This window comes from Pavona decussata, unplaced genomic scaffold, assembly GCF_977016875.1.
Source record: "Pavona decussata unplaced genomic scaffold, jaPavDecu1.1 SCAFFOLD_233, whole genome shotgun sequence".
NCBI classification, from domain to species: domain Eukaryota; kingdom Metazoa; phylum Cnidaria; class Anthozoa; order Scleractinia; family Agariciidae; genus Pavona; species Pavona decussata.
In genome coordinates this window covers 3,966,891-3,979,786 of record NW_028145638.1, presented here as the reverse complement: position 1 = coordinate 3,979,786, position 12,896 = coordinate 3,966,891, and the positions used below count along the sequence as shown (strand labels likewise).

General features: G+C 36.0%; 1 protein-coding gene across 2 annotated transcripts in view; it reads right to left on the bottom strand.

Moving 5' to 3' along the window:
* LOC146458479 (intraflagellar transport protein 70A-like) overlaps positions 1-12,896 on the bottom strand; it is a 30,658-nt gene that overhangs the window by 12,837 nt on the left and 4,925 nt on the right. For both annotated transcript variants that reach the window (XR_014858297.1, XM_085091071.1), the window contains exons 3-22: positions 12,747-12,817; positions 11,969-12,029; positions 11,237-11,314; positions 10,528-10,584; positions 9,583-9,651; positions 9,335-9,401; positions 8,539-8,643; positions 7,801-7,859; positions 7,074-7,143; positions 5,841-5,890; positions 5,648-5,710; positions 4,939-4,987; positions 4,318-4,358; positions 4,059-4,124; positions 3,523-3,576; positions 2,981-3,046; positions 2,560-2,636; positions 1,822-1,891; positions 1,551-1,628; positions 873-935 (exon numbers count right to left, since the gene is read on the bottom strand). Coding sequence is in view for 1 of the 2 variants with exons in the window: in XM_085091071.1 (XP_084947197.1) it covers positions 873-935; positions 1,551-1,628; positions 1,822-1,891; positions 2,560-2,636; positions 2,981-3,046; positions 3,523-3,576; positions 4,059-4,124; positions 4,318-4,358; positions 4,939-4,987; positions 5,648-5,710; positions 5,841-5,890; positions 7,074-7,143; positions 7,801-7,859; positions 8,539-8,643; positions 9,335-9,401; positions 9,583-9,651; positions 10,528-10,584; positions 11,237-11,314; positions 11,969-12,029; positions 12,747-12,817 (1,314 nt within the window). In the remaining variant the exon portion in view is untranslated. The remainder of the gene's footprint in view (positions 1-872; positions 936-1,550; positions 1,629-1,821; positions 1,892-2,559; positions 2,637-2,980; positions 3,047-3,522; positions 3,577-4,058; positions 4,125-4,317; positions 4,359-4,938; positions 4,988-5,647; positions 5,711-5,840; positions 5,891-7,073; positions 7,144-7,800; positions 7,860-8,538; positions 8,644-9,334; positions 9,402-9,582; positions 9,652-10,527; positions 10,585-11,236; positions 11,315-11,968; positions 12,030-12,746; positions 12,818-12,896) is intronic.

The window sequence follows — 12,896 nt, the reverse complement described above, 5'->3', positions numbered from 1 at the left end:
TCCAGAGTACAGTTTTGTCTAAAAAGTCGTTAATCGTTTCATTCAGATTAATATACCATTCGTTCGCAACGTCCAAATCCTTCTCGGACTCAAGATCATTTAAAAGAGCAGCGAAACCCGCCTTGAGCTCTTCCACGGAAAAACGAAATGAAGTTAAATTCCTCTCGACGACGTCCACATTCTCTTCATTAGTCGCCAAACTATCGATTTCCTTCATTTGACGTTGGATTCTTCTAAATAAAGTCTGGCAATCCGTCCATCGAACATGTGCGATAAATGCTTTTCCCTTTTCTGTGCGCTGCCTTCGCCTTGTTACACCGGTTGCTAAAGCAGCGTTAGCGAAATCCAAACTGTCGCTTTCCGTTCCAACTTGTTCCCCGATTGGATCCATAACGTTTCAACGAAATATAGGCGAATAATCCAGAGATAGTCCACGGTTCCAACTCGTCTTTATTACTGTTATTTCGAATTGCGATTACGGTTGCTAAAAGCGAAACAAATACAAATTACTAAGGAATACAAATGACGGCTATGAAACGACAAAAATACAGGAAACGGAAAGAAACTAAGCGAAAATACTTACAAACGTTGTGTGGCTAGAAAGTTGAACGGAAAAAAAATGTACGATGGCTGGACGAAAAAACTGCAACGATGTTGCCGTGAACGCTGAAGCGAAATGAATTAGAATGGACTATGAAACTTACAAATGATATAAGAACAAAGAAAATTATGCGGAGAAATTTAACAGAAAGAATAGCGATATCCGAAAAGAATGCGAAAGGAATGTGCAACCTTACAAAGAATTAAATGCTAAACATAACAACGTGGAATGCGGCCGTAACAACCGGCTTGCACTATAAAGAAGTACTTACATTGTCGTAATGTTTTTTGACGATTGGCTCATAGAAACCAACAGCCTCTTTATATTTGTTTTCCTGTCGGGAAATATAGAAGAAAATCAGGGCAGTAAAGTAATAAATCATCAGTACAAGATTTTGGGGGTTCGTCCTCAATTTCTGGACCAGAGTAAGAAAAGAAGGAGGGGAAGAGGGCATATAATGAGCTTAAGAATTTCTCTCTCTGTTACCAGTAAATATTTATAGATATCAGTAAATTATAATAAATTATATTATCATTTGCATATTTACTTGAGCCTGGTTTTCAGTGCCCACATAAGCATAGTCATGAGCAGAAGCATAAGATTTTACGGCGGGAGAGAAACGAAAACAGGCGAAAAGAAGTATAAGCAGAAGGAGCCTTTGTTATCCTCCTGCTTGTGCATATGTCGAGCCCAACTACACTTGGATATGCTCCCTCTGATGCTTATGCTTACAAATTATACATCATTAGTGAAAAAACTTCCACAATGAAACAATATAAATAATATTATTATTATTTTTTTATATTTATTTATTATTTTTTGTTATAAAAGATGAAATTTTGTGCCTGTACAAACATTACATTCGACAGCTTTTCAGATCCAGCATCAGCTAGTCTTACATTACATTCACGAATCAAAAGAAAATCCTATTTTAGAACATTAAATTTACCTGCATGAATAAGACATGAGCAACATTCAGCTTCCAAACTTCATGTTCATTGCAGAACTCAACGGATTTTCTGAATATCTGCAAAGAAAAACAGTCACTTTGCGAAAGGCGCTATGTCAGAGAAATTTTAAGTTTTGGAATCAAAAATTGTCCTGAGGTGCAACCCATTCCCATCCAAGCCATCTGCAAACAGACTGTGGCTAACTAAAACACTCTTTCACCTACTGTAGCCAATAAAAGAATACTGTAATATTTATTTAATATCACTTGCCTTTTCCACCTGTGCATAATTATCCAGGTCCCAGTAAATCTTGGCTTGAGACATCAACACAGGAATGTATCTAGAACAAGAAGAATTATTGTAAATCCTTAAATCCTCCCTTCCTGGTGGTTTGCTTTTAGTTACTTTAAAAGTGTGTTGATAATAAATTGAAATCTTTATGACTTTTGTTCACAATTTGTTTTCTTGTTGACTGAGAACACACATGAAATGATTCATGCATCAAAGTGGCACATGATGGTGGTATCAAACTACAAACAGCAGGATTTATACAGGCTGATGTGATGTCATATCCCCAGACAGGCACAAAATGGCATTATGTGACAACTGGCTGGTTATAAGCTACTAGTGACTCATACAACTTCATTCTCACCTTATCAACCTTCAACAACCAATCAAAGATGGATTTACAAATTATGAGGAAGTGATTGGAATTCTCAGCCCTTTCTAGGAGATAAAGATACCCTTGATAGAAATGTTTATCTGCTGTTTTGTGCTTTGATTTGTGATAAAAATGGAAATCTTGCCCATACTCATAGGTTTTTACACAAAACAGCAGATAAAACATTGGAGCTACATTTACTGAAGGAATTCAAGGGCACATGCAAAAACTCTTGACTGGTGAATCCGAGCTGAAGCAACAAAATGCGACCGGAAATGCACTTAGGTTGGTTATGCTCACAGCACTTCAGTAACATTTCTACTGAAACCAGTTGTATTAGAACACACCTTTCCAGTGCCTCATCATATTCATTCACAGCTTTCTTCACAGTGTCATCATCATGATTCTGTCTTGCTTCTTGAACCTACAAACAAAAATACATGGCACTGCTGACAAGCATCTCCTCATCCAAAAACCACCGGTAGGAACCTTCACTGGACAATTTTACTTACTTAGGATACAGTATTTCGTAACTAGAAGTCCAGGTTTTCAAATTCTATTAGCTACTTAGTAATTAAATTTTATGCTAGGTTTGCAATGAATGTCAAAAGAAATTCATACTTTGGTTTGGCCTTACTGTGTTCTTTCATTGATTAAAAAAGCTTTCTCTACTTTCTCAACAAACAAGAATGAAAAACAAAACTCTGGATTTTATAGGATGCAAACTTTAACACTGTGAACATCACATAGAATCAACAGCTCACAAACCTGTTTGGTGAGTTTCCTCAGTGTTTCTGTCTGTTTTGTGGCCATGTCATCTAACTTCCGATAAGCCTGAAAAAATTCATCAACTTCTTCAGTTTGTAACAGTGTATTCACTTAATTAAGGGGGTTAGTTTCTAAAGAAACTGCGGTGCTGTGTCGGTGTGGATTAGAAACAAATGTTTGGTTTATCAACAGAGTTGATAAATAATGGTAAATTGGCCACCACAAAGAGATTCGAGTGCTGACATTTCATTTGAATTGGATCCGCCCTGAAAAAGAGCAAACGCTCAAAACATTACCACTCGAATCTCTTTATGGTGGCTAATTTACCTTAAGTCATTAATTCTGTCGAAAAACCAAACATTCGTATTCACTTTGTTGTCACTAGAGAATGAGAGTGGCTCTTTAACTTCAAACTATTCACAATATTCCTCAAACACTCTTTCTTTTTTGCTGCTGCTGGTTGTTAGTCAAGTGCACATACTCCAAATGTCTCTGTCGACAAAGTAAATCTTGAACAAAACCTCTTCAGAATCAGTACGCACCTCCTCTGGCGAAGTTTGCTGTGTGATCATGGCATCCAGGAAGTCATACATGTACTGTAGAGTGCAGAAACAACAACAAAGCTACTTCAAAATAATATACACAGAAGAAAAACAACACACTTTAAAAAGCTTACGTGGGTTTTCAAGCGCTGTAGTGAGAACTAGTTTTGATATATTTAAATTTACATGCAGTGTTATTGAACGTGAAATGGACCCCTTATAATTAACAGCAGACCAAGGATCAAACAGGAACCTGTTTAGCTAACAGATATTTCTCTATGCTATTAAAGATTAATGTGTTTCAGACCTATTAAAAAGTTAGGTTTAATTTTCAGCCTATTAAAGGCTAAAGACTTTTCTCAACAGGTAACTACAACACTTACTATTCCCACTAATATAGCAGTTATAATTTGTTCCAAAATGTTACATAATTATTTTGTAGTTGAAGACAATGCTACACAGTTATAATATTATGGGACTCACTAAACTAAGCAGACCTTCATATGAAAATAAATCAAATATTTCTGATCACTTACTGGAGTGAGGAATTTGTATGTCAGGTGAGCATTCTCTGCCAAGACATCTGCAGCCAGATCAAAATACTTCAACAGAAAAAGGTAAACAGTTAAAGTAAATAAAAATTTGTTGTCGTGCTTTTGCAAAATGTGGGTCAAAAAATTTGCTGTCTCTAACTAGCAATAAATTATTGTACATGTAAGATGTTTGAAAGGCTTGCTATGGTTTCCTGAAAATTTGCCTTCAAAAAGGACTTGATTTCTGATATTTAGAACTTACCTGGTACTTTGCATACAGAAGCAAAAGATTCCCAAATGTTTCTGCAAAACAAGAACGCAGTGGAACATTGTATTTGAAATCTAAATATCCCAAGCCTAGATAATTATGCAAATCCAACTACCTCTGCTAACATGTAAGTTAACTATTCCATTATTGATGGTAACCGGTGATCATACAGCCAAACCCCTCATATCATTGGGACCCTTCCTGTTTTCATACAGCTCTCCTACAAATTGGACACTCACTCAAGGTCCCAGCCGACACACAAAAGATTGCACATTTTTAACTTGCTGTAGCTGATGGGTTTTCCTCGGAAGCAGATTTGAATGTGGACACATAAGTGTCTATTAATGGGAGGTACAACTGTACTGTCAAGTATCCAAGAATGCTATAGGGAACAAGAGGAAAAGAATGCTCTTTTAATGTACAGTTCCACAGAATTTCCATACTCCCCCACAGAAGGTTTTTGCTTTTCACCTCCCCCCTCCACCAAGGAAATTCCAGTTAAGCTTCACATTTTGCCTCTAAATTTTTGCCTCTAAGAACCCCCTCTCTCAGGGAATTTTTGATGACCTGCCATGGGGTGGGTATGGTTTTTTTGTAGAACTGCACAATTAGTACCTGGTGGGAATGGATTCTGTTGCAACAAGAACTGCAGCTTTTCAAATCCCTGAAAAAATAATAATAGTAAGAGTAACCCTTTTTACAACAAATCCTGAACAAGTTATTAAAAGCAGGGGAAATATCTGTTGTTAGTGGTGGTTGTCTGCCAGCTGTCTCCACTCACTGAAGTCTCCAGCAAATCCATTATCTGAGAAGACAGACTTCAATTCAGTCACTGCTGCAACTTCAAAGTTACAAAATAATCTTGCAGCCATCAAAAGTGTGAAGACATGAAAATCTTATAAATGCTACATGTAAGTGAAACCAGTGCTACATGTGGATGGGCTTATTCTTGACCCCTTTCAAAGGATGTCTGGGGTCAGTGCATCTATCACTTGCTTCCCTCCGGCCACCGATTTGTCTCAGGTCTTAATTAGCGATATGAGTGTTGTTGTTGAGTGTTTTCTCCAGTTTACCTTCTTCCCCAAAACATCTCATTTCCCAATAATTTCATCTGGATAATAATGGCCCACATCAAAACAAACTGTGGTGAATGATTTCCACTCTCACCACTCAACCATTGCCAACCAATGTCACCTCAAACAGTCCTTCTCAGGACAAAACTCACCCGGATGATCATAATAATATTTAAGTACTTACACCATGAGCAATATTTATTGATTTATAGATTTACGAACAATGTTAATAATGAAACAATACATTGTACCTGAGTTGGATTAGACTCCATGTTCATGAGGGCTTGGTTATGCAGAGTAACTGGGTCAAGTTCCTGTTAAATTTTGACAAAAAACAAGTTAAAATAATTGCAAGCTCCAATTATACCATCCCCACTATGAAAACATTCAGTCAATTGGGCAAACAGTTTGCACCACATAACAAATTATTGAATTTTCACATACTTCCTCTGTTCTAGGAGGCATATCAGTCAGAGCTTCTTGAGCAGAATCAACTGAAAATTAAATTAAAATTTAATAATATTCATTAATTAATAAATCTGGCAGATTTTTTTTTTTGAGAAAAATTAAAAGTAACGTTATTGGACGTTTTGATGCATCCAACATCATTAATAACATTACTTTTAATTTTTCCTGTTAAATGCTTTAACAAGCAACTGACCATCAGGTTTGTTATTGGATTTTGAATAAAGTCAAGCTCTCTATATTTTTGGCATTTTAGAACAAAATTCTTGATGATGGCAGAAATAGGAAGCGCTTGAAGGCAAAGTCTAATACATGTCAAGGCTGTTGCCTAAGAAAAATTTCAAGGAGCCCACCAGGCCAAAGGCCGAGAAGTTAGAAGCCCGACATGAAGTGTTAGGTGCACTGCAAAAAATTTAGGCGCCCAGAGCATTTTCTTGGGCGCCCCAGGCTACCGGGTTCCTGCTCTAAGCAACAGCCTTGCATGTACACCATTAAGGTGGCTCAGGCACCGGTTTCAATCCTGCACTTACACTTTGACTGATCGATATCAAAACTTCTTATCAATGGATACAACAATAACAGTAACAAACAAATACTTAAAGGGGAAGTATCATGGGGTTTTTAGTATCTTTTGTTCAAAATGATGAAATAAGACCTTCAATCACCTGCCAAATAATTCTAGAATGACAAAAGGAAAGAAATGAACTCAATTCTTGAAAGGAACAACTTGTGATCTGTTCTAGCTCATTTTGGAAACAAAAAATGCGGGAACTTGAAAAAGATTTTCAAGTTTCAATCTATACCGGCCTACTCTGACTCTGGTCAGAGGCAGTAATCGACAGTTTTATTGCACTGGGGTGCTAATTTATAACAAAGTTGACAATTATTTCTTTGTTTCTGCTGACAGACAAACATTTTTGGGTTTTGAAATGACAGCAAATTTGTGTGATACTTCCCCTTTAACTATTGGTAAACAAGTTATGGTTGGATCCCTGGCATAATAGGTTACCATAGCAACAGTGCAACCTGTTAAAAACACCCCCAATTCTCACACATGAGCTCAGTAACATGTTTAGATCTAGACAACGTTTTGCACAGATTAAAAAAATTTTGGAAGGTGTTCAGGGATAAAGGTGTCAGCCACCTCAAATCAACAGACTCAACAAAATAGGATTTTTAAAAGGACCAGGATATTATTTAACAATGGCTTACAGTTCTTAAGCTGGTACTCAATTCCCGCTTTTAGGTTAAATGCCTCAATCAGAGCTGTTTCATGTAAAACCTGACAAAGGAACATAAAATTACATTTTAGAATCTTGAGTAGGATCATATAGCATCTTATAGTAAACTCTATGTAGGAATTTTTAGGATCCTACAGTGTATCTTGTAGAGGGGGTAGGGGTTGTCTGAATTATGTTGTTCCAGAAAATATTGCAACCCCTAACAAGAAAGGTTTCTTTGAATTGGACCACCATCCCACTGGATAATCTGTTTTAGCATCATACTTTCCTTTGGTTCTTGGGACACACACCCCATTCCTTAGTAGCTTATACTTTTGTTGGTATTTTGTCACAAGGTGTTACACAAATACTGCACATTAACGTTTTGCTTATTTCTTCTCCTTCCAGCTCTTACAAATGCCATAATTTTTATCCAGGTTCCTTCCCCTTTCTCTTCCTGTCTGCCCACCCCCCCCCCCCCCCCCTTCCCCCAAATCCTGTTATACTGCACTTGATTACATTAAGACCCTACAAAATCCTGTTTATAGACTTGGACTGTACAGTACAGCCTCAACAAGATGCTGTCAGTCTCATCTGAAGCCAACTAACCATGGAAAAAATTCAATTGTCTTTTAAGACACCATTCAAGAGGTTGTAGAAAAAACTGATATTAACAGTAACAGACTAAGTGTTACAGGGCAAAGGACAAAAGATATCACCTTGGTGTTACCAACACTTCTGACTTCGATGCCTTCTGTTGTCATACCAACACTTAGCTCTGAATTCAAATAAAAAATAATTATTAATATTAGGGTCACTTAATTTGCTGATGAGAGACAAAATTACTGTTATAGATTTACATTATGGTTTACAGTAAATAAAGCTATTAACACCGAAAATATTCCTAGAATCATATCATTGATGTTGTTTGTAACCAATGCATGACATTCAAGATCTGGTAAAAAAAACTTCACAATACTAAGAAGATTTCTATCAAAAAGCTATTTCTAAAATTACCTATAGCTATCTGAATCCTTTGCATGTTGTAACTAAGATGTCCATTACACTGCACATAAATACTGGGAGGGAATATTTGAGATGGTATTTTTAGAGGATTATTTATAAATTTAGGAGAAAGTGGGTTGTTTCATGATTCCCTACAACATATTCAGTTTGTCTGTATTTTGATTTGATTGATTCCAACACAATCAAAATTCAAGGCATGGTTTATAACGTTCTCAGTCTTCTAGACTGTATGGCAGTTTACTCGGGTGGTCACCTCTATTATTTACTCTAAACTTATGTACGATCCTAGTCTATTATTCATTGTAACTTTCTATGTTTGTATGTCGTGTGAATAAATAAATAAATAAATAAATAAATAAAAAAGGCTGATGACAGTGCTTTGGAAATTCTATTGCATTTAAACAAATCAGATATTCTGTCTTCAAACTAACCTGGGTGCTCTCTGATTCCTCTTTCAATGATGTCAGCAATGTGTTTCAGTGCTGGTGCATACTGCTTCAGGCTGTAAAAACACAGTGCTATGTTGTACGAAAGGTCTGAAAAGAAACAACAGCAAAAACATAGGTTGATAATGTTGTTAAATCCTGTACCACAGTATGATACGAGTAGAAATTCTCTTGAAAGTTATGAAAAGTACAAAAACAACAAAAAATATTAATTTATCACATTTGTTTGCTGTAACACCTGTTACAGCAATGCCCTTGAAAGAACCTTCAGTTGTCATGTTATGGGTGATCTTGACTGTTGCAGGGTTAGTGGCATGGTAGAGCATCCGAACTAGTAATCCAAACTAGTAATAATTGGAAGGTCTTAGGTTTGACTCCTGATAGGAGCACCCGGATTTCCTTTTTCTGTGTACGCCTGTATCACTCACTGAATAAGACATCATTATCATTCATTCACCAGGCTTAAAATATACACACATTGACATTCAAATCCTAGCGGTATGCAGGATGTTTGTCCCATGAGCCTAGTTTAATGGCCTAAGCTCCCCAAGTCTCCTGTAGCTCAGTGGTAGAGCATCCAAACTGTCTAGTAATCCAAAGGTCTTAGGTTTGACTCCCTGATAAAAGCACTTGGATTTCCTTTTTCCATTATCATCAACCAGATTGTTACAGATATGAATTTCATTGCAACATATGGCTAAAAACGTGATGACAACCCTGGAAGGTGTTTATTTAGTGAGAGTTTGTTGATCTTTCACAGTTTCCTTGAATTAAACTTTACCTGGTTGATATCCAAGAATGTTCATAGCTGTCTGGAATTTCTGACAAGCCTCAGCATATCCTCCCTCCTACAAACAACATGACAAGTACTACTTTAAATAAATGTAAATAAATGAAACACATATTTTGATCTGCAAGGATCTTTCTTCTATTTGAACAGAAGTATTACTTTAAGCATGTAACTATCTCCTAGACCAAATTACTGAATGGTATGTACACTTTCCCAAGTATTTTAATAATAAATTTTACCTTGTAAAGAAGACATCCCAAGTTGATTTCTGTATCTGGATCATCAGGTGGACACTGTTCCACCATGCTCTAAAGTTACAGCACAGAAATTTTATTGTTATTATTGTTTTAATATTATATTTTGATAAAAAAAATAATAAAATAAATAAATTACTTTATTAAGGACGGTGCCTACTAATACAGAACTATTTTTGTGCGGTTTATGACTGTGCGGGAAAAGCAGACCTTTGCAAGGGCTATTGAAATCCAAAAAGAAAATTGGGGGTAGCCACGCATTTTTCAGAGATAATGAAGCAACAATATATCTAAAAGGCGCCAAAATATAAAGAAATGTATGGCAGTTTTTCCTAAATTAAAGCTTAATTATCTCTGAAAAATGCATGGTTACCCCCAATTTTCTTTTGGGATACCAAGAGCACTTGCTAAGTTCTGCTTTCTCCGCATAGTTTTAAACCGTGCAAAAATATCCCTGTATTAGTGAGCACTACCCATAGGAAACCCGAGTATCTCGAGATACGCAGAACGTATGCGCAGTAACAATAGTAGGCACCGTCCTTAAAGTATCAATGAATAATATTTAGCACAGAGCAGTAATACTTTTTTGTGGACACTTTCCATACTCAGAATTGGACTTTAAAAATGTTGGTTTTTGAGGAGATGGGGAAAATCAGAGTACCCAGAGGAAAACCTCTTGGAGCAAGGATGAGAACCAACAACAAACTCAACCCACATAATGACACTGAGTCCAGGAATCGAACTCTGGTCAGATTGGTGGGAGGCTAGTGCTCTCACCACTGCACCATCCCTGTTCCCCCTGATACCTGAAGGTTCTGTTAAGTATCAATCCTGAGCTACTCACAAGATTTATGAAGCCACAAAATATCCAGAACGTCTCATAAAGAGAAACATTCTAATTCAAACATATCTAAACTCATGTAAATTCACCTTGGCTCCCTGCAAATCCTCTTCTCCATATTTTATAGCAGCTTGAAGTTTCAGCACCTTTGCATTGCACAGAATAGCAGAAAAGATTATAATATTAATGAAGACTTTACAGGAAGTGAAATGTTCATTATTACTTGCATAGAGAGAATCGAGAGGTCTAAATTAAGGGGGTGTTAGGACTTGCCGTGTCTACAAAGTTTCACTAGATCCCCACAATACAAATGAAAGGACACTAATTTGCCTGTCTCCTTTCATATATCTCTTTTTATATATCAGTAGTATCTAGAATCCACTGTACAGAAAAAGATGGCACCTGTACATTTTACCACAATATCTTGTAAACCTAATACAGCCAAAAGGCACATTGAAAACCAAATAATCTGCAAAATGTGTCTCAGTTCTGAACTTATAACACTGAGTATGCCAGATTTGGAGATTTTAGATTTTTCTGTGCATTTTTAGGGTTTTTGTATACTACAAATTCTGGCTAAATGTACTAATCACCATATTTGTTGGTACGATGGATTATTCAACCATAGAAAATTGTGAAGGTAACAGCAAACAAACAGCCCTCAGCTGGCAATAGACAATGACTTTACTAAAATAGTAAAATTATACACTAGTTTTCCCAAGCCCCATGGACTTTCTGCTTATTACTACAAAACATTTTGAGAGTGTTGAATAAAATCTTTAGTGAGGGTCGACTCACCTTTGAGTGGTATGTAGGATTTTCAATCTGAAAGGTTGCTTTCATGGCCTCTGGATACATGAATGCCTTGTACAATGACTGCAATGTTAAAAATATGGTTTACAATAATTATTTTGATAGAAAGGATGTAAAATAAATGCCTATCTAATTATGCAAAGCGCATTGATTTCTCATCTCTTCCATCATCTGTGAACTTGAGCCTGAACTTTGTTGAAGTGTCAAATGTATTTAGCACAGAGCATTAATTGTGGACACTTTCCATATTGAATCGGAATAATTTGTAGAATGTTGGTTTTTGAGGAGAGGAAATATTATAAAACCTCTTGAAAATCACTGAGTAAAAATACATTTCTTTAGCTAAGTACTATTAAAATATTATTTCAAATTCAAATGTTATCATCATCATCATTGATCACTATCATTTAATCACAGTTATAACTGCAGAGTTGAGAGCATTACTGTCTTATGTCAAATTTTGGATCAATTTTCATAATTTTCACACAAAAGTGATTCATTTGGCCTTCACTTTAATCAACTTTTTTTGCTTTTCTTTTGCTGGTTCAATATTTTGGCCTCGTTTTTCTCAAAAACTATGCTTAAACTGGTGAAAAAACACAGCACAATGTTTTGAAGGCCTAATGCAAAAATTCAGACTCTTCTAAAAAAATTTAAAAAAATCAGCCTAAAATTAGACAAAAGTTGGTTTCTCTCTTAACCCTTCAAATGACAAACCTGAGCATAGGACAGCTTGTATTCATCAACTTCTGGATGGATCTGTGTGAGCTGACCATAGCTGTGAATATATATGATTCAAAATATTATTAACATACATGGAAATAACACTCTCAGTAGCAACTTTTACAATTTATCCAGACTCCATTAATAACAACAGGCAACCTGAAAGTATAAGTATGTCTCTCAAAGATTACAATGAATTACACTTGCCATCAAAAGGCAAGAGTCTATGATAGACCTGTCACACTCTCCCTTCTCACTAAGACCATGATGACATCTCACCCCATGCAGAATATAATGTCTGACGCAAACAAAGTCTATTGCTGTGCTGCTACTAGGATTTGGGTCATAATGACACTGATCACATTGAGCTGCACACCTGCAACCAACATTTTTCTTTTGTATGTGAAAGACTTAATTGAATCTTAATAATAAATAATAATAATTTTATTAATTTCTATTGCGCAATTATCAATATAAATTTTCAATTGCGCATTACAATAATTTATGATCATAATACAAATATATAAAAATACAAATGTAAATGCAAATTTAAATATATAAATACTATAAAAAGGCTTGTCTAAAAAGATAAGTCTTGATTGCCGTCTTGAATTTATTAATTTAACCTTCAACAGGTCAGGATATCCATGCATAACAAATTACCCATAAAGGCAATTCAGCTGTAACAACATTTACTGTAGCTTAAGGGTTAAAACCCTTAACAACTGCTCTGCATTTTCCTGCTTCCTAACAAAAGATCCATCACACTTACCAATCAGCTGCCGCATCAAAGCTTTGAACCTGGAAGTAGCAGTACCCTAGCAATGACAGTGCTGCTCTTGACTGAAAAAAACAACAAAACTTTCCATAATAATTATTATTATTAATTCTGCTGTGACGCAGTTCAGCAGAGGTGCAATGA